Source organism: Meles meles, chromosome 1 (assembly GCF_922984935.1).
Source record: "Meles meles chromosome 1, mMelMel3.1 paternal haplotype, whole genome shotgun sequence".
Classification (NCBI taxonomy): Eukaryota; Metazoa; Chordata; class Mammalia; order Carnivora; family Mustelidae; genus Meles; species Meles meles.
In genome coordinates, this window is record NC_060066.1 from 111014528 (window position 1) to 111028904 (window position 14377).

The 14377-nt window shown below is 46.7% G+C and overlaps 1 protein-coding gene across 1 annotated transcript; it reads right to left on the reverse strand.

Annotated features, from left to right (window-relative positions):
- Positions 1 to 282: 282 nt before the first annotated feature.
- GJA8 (gap junction protein alpha 8) lies at positions 283 to 2618 on the reverse strand. Its single transcript, XM_045997806.1, has one exon. The coding sequence runs from the start codon at positions 1655 to 1657 to the stop codon at positions 335 to 337; it is 1323 nt and encodes a 440-aa protein (XP_045853762.1). The 5' UTR covers positions 1658 to 2618; the 3' UTR covers positions 283 to 334.
- Positions 2619 to 14377: the final 11759 nt, after the last annotated feature.

Sequence of the window (14377 nt, forward strand, 5' to 3'; positions counted from 1 at the left end):
AAAGCTATGAGGCAACCACAATTCTGATTGGAGGGATTTCTGTGGAGAAACGAGGATGAAAGCAGAGCTTCCCATTGTAGTTGAGCTGGGGGGCAGGGCAGTCATTCGAGACTGGGAACTTTGATGGGACAGTGGGTTCATCTTGGTGGCCCTTTTATTTGGGAAATGTGGTTTTCTAGTTGTACAGCAAGTGCTGTGCCCTCTGCAGCACCTGTCCAATCAGGGGTGGGTGTGAGGGGAGGGACAGAAGCCTTGAATCCCGGTGGCCTCTTTACGTTTCATCTTGCCCTATGTTAACTCTGGTGTTTTCTTTCTTTCATTCTTCGGCCCCACTTCACACGGTTAGATCGTCTGACCTTGCTCGGCTGCTGGCTTTGCTCAGCCTGCTCAGCGGTCTGGTGTCATCCCTGGTGAGGTCTGGACACAGGGAAGGTGATTTCTCTGCCAGCAACCCTTGCTTTGATACCTTCTCAGGCTGTAGGTCTTCCTTCTCACCCTCCTTCCCCACGTCGGGAGTCTCGGCTTTCTCCCCCTCCAGCACTGCTGTGGTCTCCAGCCCTTCTGTGCTCCCTGTCTCCCCTTCCTGCCTCTTGTCTCCCACCTCTGGTTCCGTCCCCTCCTCCACCGGCTGCTCCTCCACCTCCCCATCCTGTGCCCCCACCTGAGCGTAGGAAGGCAGTGTCTCTTGGTAAGCTCGGGACAGGTCCCCGAGGGGCCCCGCACCCATCTTCTCCTCGAACTGACTAAAAGGCTTGGCCGCAAGTGGGCTGGTCTCCACCATGCCGACCTCAGTCAGGGGGAAATAGTGGGACACGATTTTCTCTTCTTCCAGCAGCTGGTAGCCCTTGGCTTTCTGGATGGAGGAGACGGCAATGGAGTGGAGGGACTTCTCGGGGATCTCCCCCAGGGGCTGCTCCACGGGCCTCTTGAAGGCAGACCGGATTCTCTTCAGGCCCAGGTGGCTCATCTCCAGGATGTTGAGGAAGAGGGACACCGAGGCCACCGACAGCATGAACAGGATGAAAATGGTTTTCTCCGTGGGCCGCGACACGAAGCAGTCCACCACGTTGGGGCAGGGCCACCTGCTGCAGCGATAGAGGGGCAGGATCCGGAAGCCGTACAGGAAGTAGTGGCCCACGATGAAGCCCACCTCGAAGAGAGTCTTGAAGATGATGTGGCAGATGTAGGTCCGCAGCAGGGTCCCCTCCAGCCGGAACTTCTTGGTGCCTTTACTGCTGTTGCTGCCCTTCTTAACGCTGCCCTGGTCGGCGGCCAGCGGCACCCTCTCGCCGCCGTCGCCCGCCGCCTGCTGGCACAGCTCCTCGGCCTCGCGCTCCTTGCGCTTCTCCTCCATGCGGACGTGGTGCACGGCGTGGCCCACGTACACCAGCGACGGCGTGGACACGAAGATGATCTGTAGCACCCAGAGGCGGATGTGCGAGATGGGGAAGGCCTCGTCGTAGCAGACGTTCTCGCAGCCGGGCTGCTGGGTATTGCACACGAAGTCGGACTGCTCGTCCCCCCACACAAACTCCGCGGCTGTGCCCAGGATGAGGATCCGGAAGATGAACAGCACCGTGAGCCAGACTCTTCCGATGACCGTCGAGTGCTCGTTCACCTCTTCCAAGATGTTCCCCAGGAAACTCCAGTCACCCATTTCTCACCCACCTGGAGGAGGAAGAAGGCAAGAGCTGAGTGGCCGTGGTGCCATCCCCTGCCAGTCTTTCTCTGCTAACTCTTGCTCGCTGGGGGTGGGGTGAGGTACTTCTCCTTTCTGAGTTTGCTGGAACCATCAGTATGTAAAAGAGCACCTGTCGAGTGGAGTGCCTCCTCTTGCGGGCTGGGATGAGGGGACAAGAGCGGTGTGAAGAATCTTCCTCATCTGCAAAATGGGTTTAATGCTAATACGTGCTCTCCATCACTTGCAAGGGGTGGTCTGAAAGTGTAGATAAGGCGATATGTGTATCATTCCTTGAATTCCACTCCAAATAAGGGCTCGTTGTTGACCACAGATAGAAACCCATGTTTACATGGGTTTAAATCAAGACCACAAGCTAAACTATGCTTTAAGAGGCATCATAGTGAAGAAAACCCTACACTGTGGGGGGTCTGGGCCCCCAACAGAATTCTTGGATGTGCGAAACTGCCTGTAGCCATTTTACTTGGACTGTGTTGAAATGTACAATGATGTGTTTGGAGGGAAGTGGAAGGAAAGAAACATTTTTTGAACATCTACTTTGTGACAGGCTTTTGACATTACATTATTTCATTTAATTGGATCCTGCTAGACTGTAGTCTTCATAAGGCTATGGGCCATGCATGTTTCATTCACTGCTTCATACTCAGTGCCTGTCACAGAGCCCAGCACCCAGTGAAAGCTCAGGAAGTGTTTAACCAATTTGATTTGTACACATGAGAAAATCGAAGTTCAGAGAGGTTAAACAAACTGAGATCAGACAGTTAAATAGCAGCCGTTTTGTCTGCCTGGTCCCAGGGGTTGAGTTCTTTCCACCACACCCTGGAGATACACTGCTTTCGATCTGAACCACACAATTCTGCAACTCCTCGACTCTCTCTCTCTCTTTTTTTTTTTAAGATTTTATTTATTTATTTGACAGAGATCACAAGTAGGCAGAGCAGCAGGCAGAGAGAGAGGAGGAAGCAGGCTCCCTGCTGAGCAGAGAGCCCAATGCAGGGCTCCATCCCAGGACCCTGGGATCATGACCTGAGCCGAAGGCAGAGGCTTTAACCCACTGAGCTACCCAGGCGCCCCTGCAACTCCTGGACTCTTAATTTATGTTTTTTCGTCTCTAGGTTGACATCTGTAAACCATTCTTAACAGCTTCACAAATGGAGAGCACTGTCTTTTTTATATGATTATTATTACTCTTTTAAATCCAAAGAATGAGGAGCATGCTTCAGGGAGGAATCATGTTACAGGGTGAGGAAGATCCACTGAGACACTTTTAATGTCCCACAGAATGAAAAGGTTTTAGGGTCTGTAATGTGTGCCTACTTTAATAGAGCTAAAAATTTGTTGAAAAAAAAAACAACCATTAAACATGATAGCATATCATGCCCCTAGCAACAGCAATGATTAATGCACTGGGGATCGAACTGACGGGGCTGATGTGTGTAAACTGGGGCACTCACCCAGTGCAAACCTGTGCTAACCTAAGAGGGACTATCATCAAAACTACATTGGGGCACCTGGCTGGCTCAATCTGAGGAGCGTGGGATCCTTGACCTTGGGGTTGTGGGTTTGAGCCCCACGTTGGGTGTAGAGAGTACTTAAATAAATAAATAAATTTAAAAACAAAACAAAACACAACAAAACTTCTATCTCAGCCTGTGGCAAATGCTCCTCCAGCCTGAACATTTCTAGTGTTGCACTGTTTTCTCAATGTGGCTCTTAGATGGGGGCAAGAGCGCATGCTGGAAATGTTGCTCTGGGCTTCTTTCAGCCTTGTCTCACCCTATAGGATCAGAAGACCACCACTTTAATGGCCATGATACTTGTTAAACACTTGAACGAGTGATGAAAAGTGGTATCTTAAATAAGGTGTGATTTTCATAGATAGGAGTGGATAAACAAAGTGACATCTTAAAGCCTCCTTCCAGCCTGTGGTTTGGAGTTTGGCCAGACAGTACGGGAGGCAGACAGTGATTGCAGGCATGAGCAATGCGCACCCTGTGCTCTCAGGGTACGCACAGCTGCTGCTGCTTTTTGTTGTAGAGCAGAGGGTGTTGCTCCTCTTGGAGCCCCAGAAACTCACAACTAGGTAGGGCACCCAAGAGCAGCTTCTCTTCTCCTGAGAAGGTGAGAGCATCTGGGGCTCCCCAGTCATGACTCCAGCATTGGAAAGAGTTCCTTGTAGGGATGGGGAGCTGAGAGTGGGAGAGGGTCCTCTACCCAGAACCAGCTGTTCAGAATCCCAACCACATGTGTCTAGTTATACTTCTGCTTTTAACACTCCTCCATGAGCAGTTAAATCTAGTGCTTGCCCTGTAGTGAGGGGCAGCCATTTCCATCGCCTTCCGGGGGGAAAAAGATGGGAAATCTCACAATCAGGTAAGCAGCCCAGGCAGAAATCCTACTGGTGGCAGAGCCAGGAAAACCCCAGTTTCCTATCACATGGTTCAATCTAACATTCATGTGAAAACAACAGTTTATGTAATTTATTCTTATAAGCTCAAGTCTCCCCTTAACGTACTCTACATCTAGTGTTGCTAATGTCTTATCCCAATTGATGTATCAACTCAGATTTGACACTCTTCCTTGTATTGTACTGTATTTGTCCTTTGGGATTTTCGTGTGTATTTCACTCAGGTACCTATGTGGACGTGTGCAGGGAGCACACACCTTCAGGATGGCGCGTCTATCAATCTTGTTTCTCCCTTTGAGAATCAAAAGCTCTTGGAGGCCAGGGATCATTTTATCTTCATCTTCTATGAAACGTCATGACACAAAACAAAGACCTTCACAGAGTGGGAGCTCCATAAATAACCAGTACATGGGACCAATGGTAATAATTTGAAATCTGAAATTCTCAATCTCTGAGTGCATATAATACCAGTATTAGTTAAAGTCTAGGAAACTCCAGTCTTCTCTGCTGCAGTTAGCAGTGGGCAGACAGAGAACTTGCAAAGAAAGGCTAAATACCAAAACAAGGATCGTAGATTGATCCCAAACTGGCTGTTTTGAGGGACTGTTTTGTATAAATAAACTGGAAGGCCAGTGATTTTTGCCATGTTGTGACTGTTGTGACATATTCATGAAACATGAAGACCCTCCTGACCACCCCATCAGTAGTTTCCAAATTAAGTCAAACAAGGTTGTGTCCTTCCATACCCTACTCTGCAATGCTAAGATTGAGTGTGTTAATGTGTATGTGTGTGTGTGTATGTGTGTGTGTGTTTTAATGTCTATTTACAAAGTTTCTCATGATAATGGAAGAAGAGAAACTAACTTAGGAAAAAATCTTTCCAATTCCATGCTGTTGAAACAGACCAACTATTCTTTTTTTTTTTTGACCAACTACTCTTTTAAGAAGAGGAGCTTTAGAGGTGCTAAGAGAAAATGCCTTGGGTCCCTGACTTCTACCAATGAAAATTACACATAAAGGAAGTCAGTTAAGTGTATATCCGAACAAACTATTCCACTGGAGCAGGGAGTAATTTAAACCAAAGGAAGACTATTTCTCTTCTCTTCTGCAAAAAGAAACAGATCTTTTACAGATAGAAAATAAACCGATGGAGTTCAAGCCTCCACCCCCAGGTCATCCAACAGAACGTTCCACCAGAGGATTATGGTTTTAAATAATGATTAAAATGACACCTTATGTTTGGGTATCCTTTGTCTATTTATAACTGATACACTTTTCCATATCTTATTTTAGTCTTCATAAGAACCTGTAAACTAGGCCAGTGGTTCTCAAGCTTGGGCTTCACAAACTAGTAAAATACCAGCAGAATAGGGGGACCAACGCAGAGTTACCAGCTCCTAATTTTGCCATGCAAGGATATAAAAATAAGAAGCTTGTGGTGCCTGGGTGGCTCAGTGGGTTAAGCCTCTGCCTTCGGCTCAGGTCATTGTCTCAGGGTCCTGGGATCGAGCCCCGCATCAGGCTCTCTGCTCAGTGGGGAGACTGCCTCCCCCCCTCTCTCTGCCTGCTGCTCTGCCTACTTGTGATCTCTCTCTATCAAATAAATAAATAAAATCTTAAAAAAAAATAAACTTATTAAATCACAATTATGACTACATCATTTCATAAGAGGTGAAATTTCATACCACAAAACCAGAAAAGACATAATTTCAGAATAAAAGTCCTTTAAACGGAACACATTTAAGTTGGTGAAAAATTTACTATATTGCTTACTACATTATTACTACAGGCTTCTGGAAGGTTCATCTTGGACCAGAACTGACAGGTCCGCAGGATGACCATTTAGAATCAGTGAACCAGGCATTTTCAGCCTCCATTAACAGATAGGAAGGCAGACCAGGAGGTTAACTAAGTCTGCCAAGGGGGCTCAACTAGTGAGGGCAGAGCAAGGGTGGGAGCCCTGGTCTTCTGGCTTCAAGCCCAGGGCAATCTCCAATATAGAGAAATATCCTCTTCTCTTGGCTTTGAGAAGAGGCAGAATACCACACTTACACCCATGTTAGCCAGTTCCCACAAAGGATTACATGGCCACTTACCAGTCTGGTTGGTAAGGGAGTGTAAATGGGTCTCCCTTCATGTCTCTAGAGCAGCCACTGCAAAGAGCAGCTTTCCTAGAGAACCAGCCCCCAGGAAGACTGTTGGGGTCTTCAACTAGACCTGTTCTTATGCACCGTTAAATGCTCCAACATTGAAAATGCAGCTCATGAAGCCTCCTCTCCCACAGCACTCAGTGGTAATCACTGTTACACCTATCACAGAGGTCAAGGAAAAAGTGCAAAACTCTTTCATAAACACCAATTACTTATTTTAGATCTCTCGGAATTCCTGGAGGCATGTTAATTCATTCTGAAAAAATGAGAAAACCTTAAAAAGTCAAATTGTAGTTAGAATTTGGGCATCTCCCCTCCCCTCCCCCTCCCCCATTCCTACAGTCCTTTCCCTTCCGAAACTGCCAACTGTCAGGCCAGTCACAAGAGGGTTTCAGAATTGGACTCTAAGTCCAACCATCCCAACCCAAGACCAAACCTTAGTGACAACGTTTTTCCTTTTGTAGAAACCCTGATCTGGTCCTTAGATTAGGCTAGAAAAGAAGCCCAGGTTGCATGGGAGGTGGGGGAGGCGACAAACCAAAATAACCCAAGGAAAACTTGCCAATAGCAGTAGGGTCCCCCGGAGAAATACGTGCTCTCTTTCTCTCTTGGCGCTCAGCAGCAAAATGGCAACTTTGGCCTCTTTCCTTTGGCGCCTAAAAGCCCACCTCCCACTTCTCTATCCCGCCCCTACTGTGCTGCACGACTGAGCAGATATGACTGGATTGGCCCTGATGGGTAGGTTTTACTGTCCAGCAATATTTTAAGCTCCCAGCCAGACAGCTTTTATGAAGGGAGGGATGTTTGGAAAACAATAGGAGAGAGAGAGAATGGGAGAGCTGTGATGGGCACAGAGGGGAGGAGTGTGGGGAAAAGCTGATGTGGGAAAGCTTAGATGGGCTTCTGTAGCCTCCCAAAGTGTCTTTTAGCTGGAGACCTGGTCCCGTACTGCAGAAAACCTTTGGCTTCTCTCCAGAGGGGCTATTTTACCTTGGGGAATTTTCCAGTGCCTTATCATCAGTTTAGAGAATGCTCGGGATGTAGGGACAGTAAGAGGTCACTTGCATGCATCCCCTGCCCTCAGTCAGACTGTACCAAAGCACCCCCACCCCCAAGGAAGAGTTGTTTTTTCAAGGGTTGATCTATCATTCTCTATTGGGGGTTTCTTTATTTGTCTCCAAGTTTCTTTCTTTGAAAGGAGCCTGCATATGCCAAAGAATTCTGGTGTCATTTGTCAATATAATAACATCCCTCACCTTGTTTTACTCATAATTACAAATACTTTTGAGAAACTGCAGAGTCAAGGGGACTATGCAGTGTCAGCTAATAGTTTTAAACTCTCACGCCTCCAACTGTGAAATGGGGGTATGAGGTTTGGGTCACCAAGAAGCTCTGGGTTGAAATACCTGTGTGGTCTAATGAGGAATGATGTTTGGGAAGCTAGCTCGGGGGGCATGAACGCATGCCCTCTGCCTCCCCGAGGCCCACCATCTTCCCAATGTCTGGGACTCAGCATTGCATTGGTATGAAAGATGGTTGTACTGACCACCTTTCCAAACCCCAAACTGGGGCATTTTATTATATAAGTTGATATATGGAAACAATGGAGCAAACATAGTTGAAACTGGGATTGTTTTAGGAAACCTACAATATATAATTACTGAGCCGAAGGCCACTTTGAGGTAAACCCAGAAAAAAAGAATCTAAGTGTTTGCCTCTTCTCTACCCTCATTTCCTGCCCTTTCTGGTGTCATGGGCATACTGCATTTTGATGGTGGTGGTTTGAAGGGGGATGTTACCAAAGTTGTACGAGTCTCCAGTTCCAATCGTATTCTAATGTTCACTAGCCCAAACCTTATTTACTTTAGAATTCTGATTTCTTTCGGACTTCAAATTTGAAGGATGAGTCTAACTGGAACAGAGTCTTCTAGAGAATCTGTCAATTAAAAACAACTGGCCAAGGCTGTTGCCCAATATCAACGAGGCAAGAAGTCAGAGGAGAGAGGGAAGGAAATCTAATCAGTGTTTCTTCTGAGAGCATTTGGTCAGTGTTGATTCCTGAAGCTTGAGCTTTCTCTGGGATTTTCCAGAAACTACAAACTTCTCTTCAGATGAATTTCTCTCATCCAGGGCTTTCCAGGCCAACTTGCTTGTGTGGTAGAGCAGTCCCATCTCCTGACATCATTGTGTAAGAGATGGTCGTAGAGGATGTGTTCAAGTCTGGAAAAATAAGGAATGTCATCAGAGCTCAGGTTTGGACAAATTTAGCTTTGTAATTTAGCACTTTTTTGGCTTATTTCCTCCATAGGTGTTGAAGACACTCTGGGTGAAGACACCCAGGTTCATCTGGGGTTAAGAGATGTCCTAACCAGAAATTAGAGTCAGTTTCTCAGGTCTTTCAGTGGGAAGTCTTCTTGTGGTGGCTCTATTGTTTTATCTGATGTAAACAAAGCTCTAGAACATGGGATAAAACCACATTTGAAGGCAAATCCCACTTTTATGTTCTGTAATATGGATTATTAGATCATTGACATTTTGGATAATTCAACAGTGGCATTCTTTCACCAGGGTGTGTTTTGGAAGCAGTGAAGCAGTACATGTGGGAAAGTCGTGGGATTTTCAGTGGGAAGACCTGGCTCTTGGTGTGACCCTTCCTGAGCAGTTTGCTCAGCCTCTCTGGGTCTTGGTTTTCTCAACTATGTCAGAGAGTTGATAATGACCACCTTTCCTGTTTTGTGAAAAGTCCTTTTAACAATGATGGTGGCGATTGCTCTAACCCAGGCAATGCTGTGAATCCCTGTCCGCTTGTTAGTTATGTTCACCATGATCTCCTCCCTTTCTGAGTCTGGCTCTGTCTTGTGTCCCCAGGTCCTGGGTTGGCTTGTTTCTAAGTGTGTCTTGATTACAGTCATAATATGTTTTCCTTCCACAGGGAAAATACCAGGACTGGAAAAGACCGTAAGAAACTGTGGGCCTCAATTCCCTCATTTTACAGATGAGAAGTCAGTTCAGGGTGGAAATGACGTCTTGAGGTCGTGGTGCAGCTTAGAGGCCCAGGCATTTTCCATGGCTCTGGATGCCTCCATGTGGGGGTAGAGACTCACTCAGCAGTAAGGCTCTTTAGGGAGAACCAGGTAAGCCCTATCGTGGGTAGAAAGTCAGGCAGACAGATGTATGGGGCCCGAGGGGACAATTCTCAGTCAATTGCAATGACTGGAATTAGGAGGCAAAAAATCTCTCTCTTCCAGCTGCTTGGATGTACAGGGTAGAATGAGTCTCTGAGAAACCCAGGGCCAGGGGCTGTGGGTGAATTGGGTTATTTCCCTGAATATCCAGGCCTGCCTCTGACTTCGTGGGCAATGTTTGGGGATTCATTTTACAAGCATTTTCTGAACTCCCACTCCATGAGGTGTTTGGGACCCACCAGCGGGTAAAACAAAGATCCCTGCCATAGCAGAGCTCACAGTCTTGTGGGGGAGGCGGCTGATTCTCATTAAACGTGATAACTCAGGGAATGACACAGGAGGTTAGGAGGTGATAACAGCTAGCACCAAATGGAAAAGTATGGGAGGGGGAGTGCGAGGGAAGGGATTGGGAGAGCCAGTGGAGGGGAGATGGTTCCCACGCAGACCTCACTGAGGTGAGGTGGAGCCCATTTTTTTTTTAAAGATTTTATTTATTTATTTGACAGAGAGAGATCACAAGTAGATAGAGAGGCAGACAGAGAGAGAGAGAGAGGGAAGCAGGCTCCCTGCTGAGTAGAGAGCCCGATGCGGGACTCCATCCCAGGACCCCGAGATCATGACCTGAGCCGAAGGCAGCGGCTTAACCCACTGAGCCACCCAGGCGCCCCTGGTGGAGCCCATTTTAAAGAGGGTGAGGGAGGGAGCTGTGAGGGTGTGGGGTGGGCGGTGGGGGGGGGGGGGCATGGGGGAGAGTAAGCCAGGCCAAGTCCTGCAGGAGCAGGCAGCCCAGGGCCGGGCTGGAACAGTGGGTGCAGACAAAAACTGCTGGGAAATGTAATTTTTGTCTCCTGATTGTTCATCCATGTGTGGTTTGATCACCTTCACATCTTTAAAGCATCGACAACACCAAGAAAGGAGATACCCAGCCTCCAACGTGCAACTTTGCCCTTCTCTTCTGCCACACGCTTTGGCGAAGTGGTTGGTATGAGCCTGGCACTGTGCTGGGAGCTCAAACTTGGATGAAACTCAGGGATGCCTAGGACACAGTGTGTGCAGAGAGGCCTCACACCCATCTTCTCAAGGAGATGGAGGACTGGAGGGAGCTCTGGTCTCCCAGACCCCAGTTCCCGCATTGGGCCTTAGAATGGGGGGCCTTCGTCTTTCAGGAAGCTGAACAGAGAAGCGCTGAATGGCCAGGCTTCAGAATGAGTTTGGCTCAGCATTGCCCCAAATTGGCTGCCTAAACCTCGCTCACATGACTTTCCTGGGCTCCTCTTCAGTTTTCTCCTGCGAAAATTAGGAACCAGTGTCTCCTCAAAGAAGCAGAGTGATTCAGTAAAACAATATGCATAAAACTGAGTTTAGTACTTGACATTGGGCCAGTGGTTGCTAAGTAGTAATGGCCATTACCACCACCCTTTGGAAGAAGGTTTGGCTACTACCCACGGAAGGAGGTCAAGTGTTCCTTCCTTAATTAACCAGCGGGGGGCTCAATGCTTGCTTTTTCTTGTTTGCACCACCTAGAGAGGCCCAGAGGTGAGCCATGGCCCTCTCTAACCCTCCTCCCTGGCCAGTTTGGGTGTGAGCCAGAGAATCTTCTGTATGACAACCGTTTGGCTGGGATTCAAGAGCTCCTGTGCCCTGAGGGGCAAAGGGTGGGTTGGAGGGGAGGTACAGGGGTCACTTTCACTGGGGACAGGATTTCCCACACAGACAGTTGTCAGGACAAGGCCCGGCACTCTATTGAACAGAGCAGCTCATGCATGAGAGCAGACTGTGCCAATTCTATAGAGCACGGCCCCTCGGCCCTGAGATCTTCTGCTAACAAAGTTATCTTTCCCAATCTGCTTAGGCAGAAAGGGGACACACTTCCCGTCCTTGTGCTGAGCCTGCAGAACAAGTAGGACCCAGGCCAGGCCGAGATCTGGCTCTCGGCATGCCCCCTTCATTTCCTCTCCTCTCCCCACTAAAGGTCTTGGGTTCTCTTCCGCAGCCCTGTTCGTCACCTTGGGGACATGAGCGCAGGCTGCAGAAAGCGGCCATTGGCTGGGGGGGAGGCGAGACTAGGGAGTGTCCTGACATTCTAGCTGCCTGGGGAGGGACAGAGAGAATATCCCAGAAAAGGGGTAGGGAAAGAGACTGATGCAGCCTCAGATTCGCTGGGGTGGGAGCAGTTGTGAATGTTGTAAGCCTGTAGGTCTTCAACTGCAGTTCCCTGGGGCCAGCGGTGGCAGCATTGCCTGGGAACTGGTTAGGGGGGTGAGCCCTGCCCCATACCTACTGAATCAGAAACTCTGAAGGTGGAGACCTGAAAACTGTTTTTAAAAAGCCCTCTGAGAAACAAACTGAGGATTTTGGAGGGGAGGGGGTTGGGAGGATGGGTGAGCCTGGTGGTGGGTGTGAAGGAGGGCATGTATTGCATGGAACACTGGGTGTGGTACATAAACAATGAATCTTGGAACACTGAAAAAATAAAATAAAATAAAATAAAATAAAAACAAAGAACAAAAAACAAAACAACAACAACAACACACACACACAAAATAAAAGCCTTCTAGGCAATTCTAGTGCATGCTAAAACTTTAGAACCACTGCTCAGTGTAACCCTGGCCGCTAGAATTGGTGGTGCTGGTCCCCGGTGCCCACAGCCCTCCCCTAGTCCCCACGGCCGGCACTTTCTGATACTTGCGTCCACCATGAGGCCCTAGACAGGTCTTTGGGTTCATCCAGAAAATAAACCAAGTAGTCTTGTGGAGTTCCCTGCAGTCTCTCAGCTGCTGTAGTAGCCCATCCTACATATGTAATATCATAAGTCAGAAGGGGAGAAAAATATTTTGCATATACATGGTGTAGGCAGCTGTACCCACGGTGAGGGGTGGGCCGATTTGTCTCCATTTTACTGAGGCTCAGCGAGGTTAAGTAATTTGCCCGCGGTCATGGAAAGAAAGGGGCAGGGCGAGGACTGGAACCAGATCTGCTCGACTCCAAAGCCGGTGTTTGCTCTGGCTGTCCGTGCTGTCACCTTTAATTATGAGATTCAGTTCGACAGTGCTGACCTTTCAGAGCATTTGGGGGTCTCCGGTCTTTGTGCTAATCAGTTAACATTTGAGTGTTTAGAAAAGGGTTTTTTGTTTGTTTGTTTGTTATTGCTGTTGCTGTTTTTATTCTGAAAAACCCACATAGCTGCAAACATTTTCTATATAGAGGAATTAACTTTGTACCTATCTGTGTATCTTTGAAAAATGACAAATCTACAGGGTGAAAGCTTGCATGATGGAAAGAATCAAAACGGTAGAGGGACATGCAGGATAAAGAGTAAAGTTCTCTGCTTACCTTCGTCTTCCCACCTCCTCGTCACTACAACCTTGCTTAACTCTTTGGTGTGTGTCCTTCCAGACGGTTTTTGCTTTTTAAAGATGCACTTCATATATACATATTAATATATGCCTAATATATCTTGATATCTTTGCTGTATATGTCTGCATCATTTTAATGTCTGCAATAGTATTCCATCATAAGGACATCCTGTAAGTTTGTTCAGTCTGGTCTCTGTTGAAGGACATTAGGTTGCTTCCACGTTTTTGGCTATGACAAACTTTCAGAAAAGGATAAACATCTATATGTCCATATTTCAGGGGCAAATGAAGGAATAGTTTTGGAGGATGGATCCCTGGAGGTAGAACAAATTACTCGAAACATAGGAACGACCTGAAAGTTGGTGAAGTGACACCAGTTACTTTCAAAACAGACTGTGCCTGACTATACGCTCAGAAGAGTGTGGGGGCAGGCATTTTGTGTTCTAGTCTTACCATCACCAGCTATTGTCTCTCTTTACATTTTTCTTTGACAGTGGTATGAGCAGGAGATAGTCTTTATTTTAATTAGCCATTTTCTGATTATCGGATGACTCATATATTTACTAGCCATTTACATTTCTTTTTTTCTGGATCATGCACTCATATCCTTTGTCTGTTTTGGGGGGATTATTTTCCTTTTCCTTGTTGGTTTTTTGACTCTTTTTATAGACCACAGCTAATATTTGTCATAAGGATTGTGAAATTTTTTCATATGATGACTTGTAACTTTGCTCTTAGAGTGTTTTGCTGTAAAAGAGGACTTATATTTTTATCCAATCAAATCTGTCGTTAAAAACTTTGTGGTTTCTCATCTTTGTGCCTGCTTAGAAAGGCTTCTGCATTTCATTAAAATTCAGAAGACCAGTGAGGAAAGAAATTTGCCAGAGTAGATTCCGTTTCAGTTCAGCATTTAAGCCTGGAAAAACTGAATTAACAGAGCAATATGAGCCCTGCCTAATTCTCCTCCTAGTTTTGTCGATAGTGGCCTTTTAATTTTAATAATAAAGGAATTGTGTAAATTGCATTCATTGTTTTGGTACATTTGACAACAGATTTCATCATCATCATCATCATCATCATTTTGAGGACCCGTTTGATTTGCAAATCAGAAAACCAAACCTGTGTCATTTTGCTTCCTAAATGTACTTTTGTTTTGCCTCTATGGTTTTGGATGCCTGATCTGTACTTCTATTCAGATATCATGCGTGGGTGGAGAGAGAGAGCATGGAACATTATTATTTTCTTTTACACAGGCTTACTTATGGGGAGGACATTTTTTTCTTTTTCTTTTTGCCTTTGTCTTTTCTTTGTGGCAAATCAAATAGCTGTAGTCTGGGCCAGTTACCCTGAATTCCAAAAAAGCCTGCCTCTTTTTTAATCCTTTACTACTTGGTTTCTTTTTGCCTTAAGTAAGAGGCTTGACTCGATCAGATTCGTCGGGAAGAACATGGTTCTGGCAGCTGGAAAACTTCAGTCTGTGGCTTAATCTAGTTGGTTTTTCCATCACCAAGGACTGGGTTCCTCTGTCTTTAGTCAGTCTTCTGTGTCGTCTACCCTGGTTCTGAGTCCAAAGACTCAAA

Bases quoted from the DNA above. Each gene is read 5' to 3' on its own strand.
- GJA8 (XM_045997806.1), bottom strand. From the start codon at position 1,657: ATGGGTGACTGGAGTTTCCTGGGGAACATCTTGGAAGAGGTGAACGAG.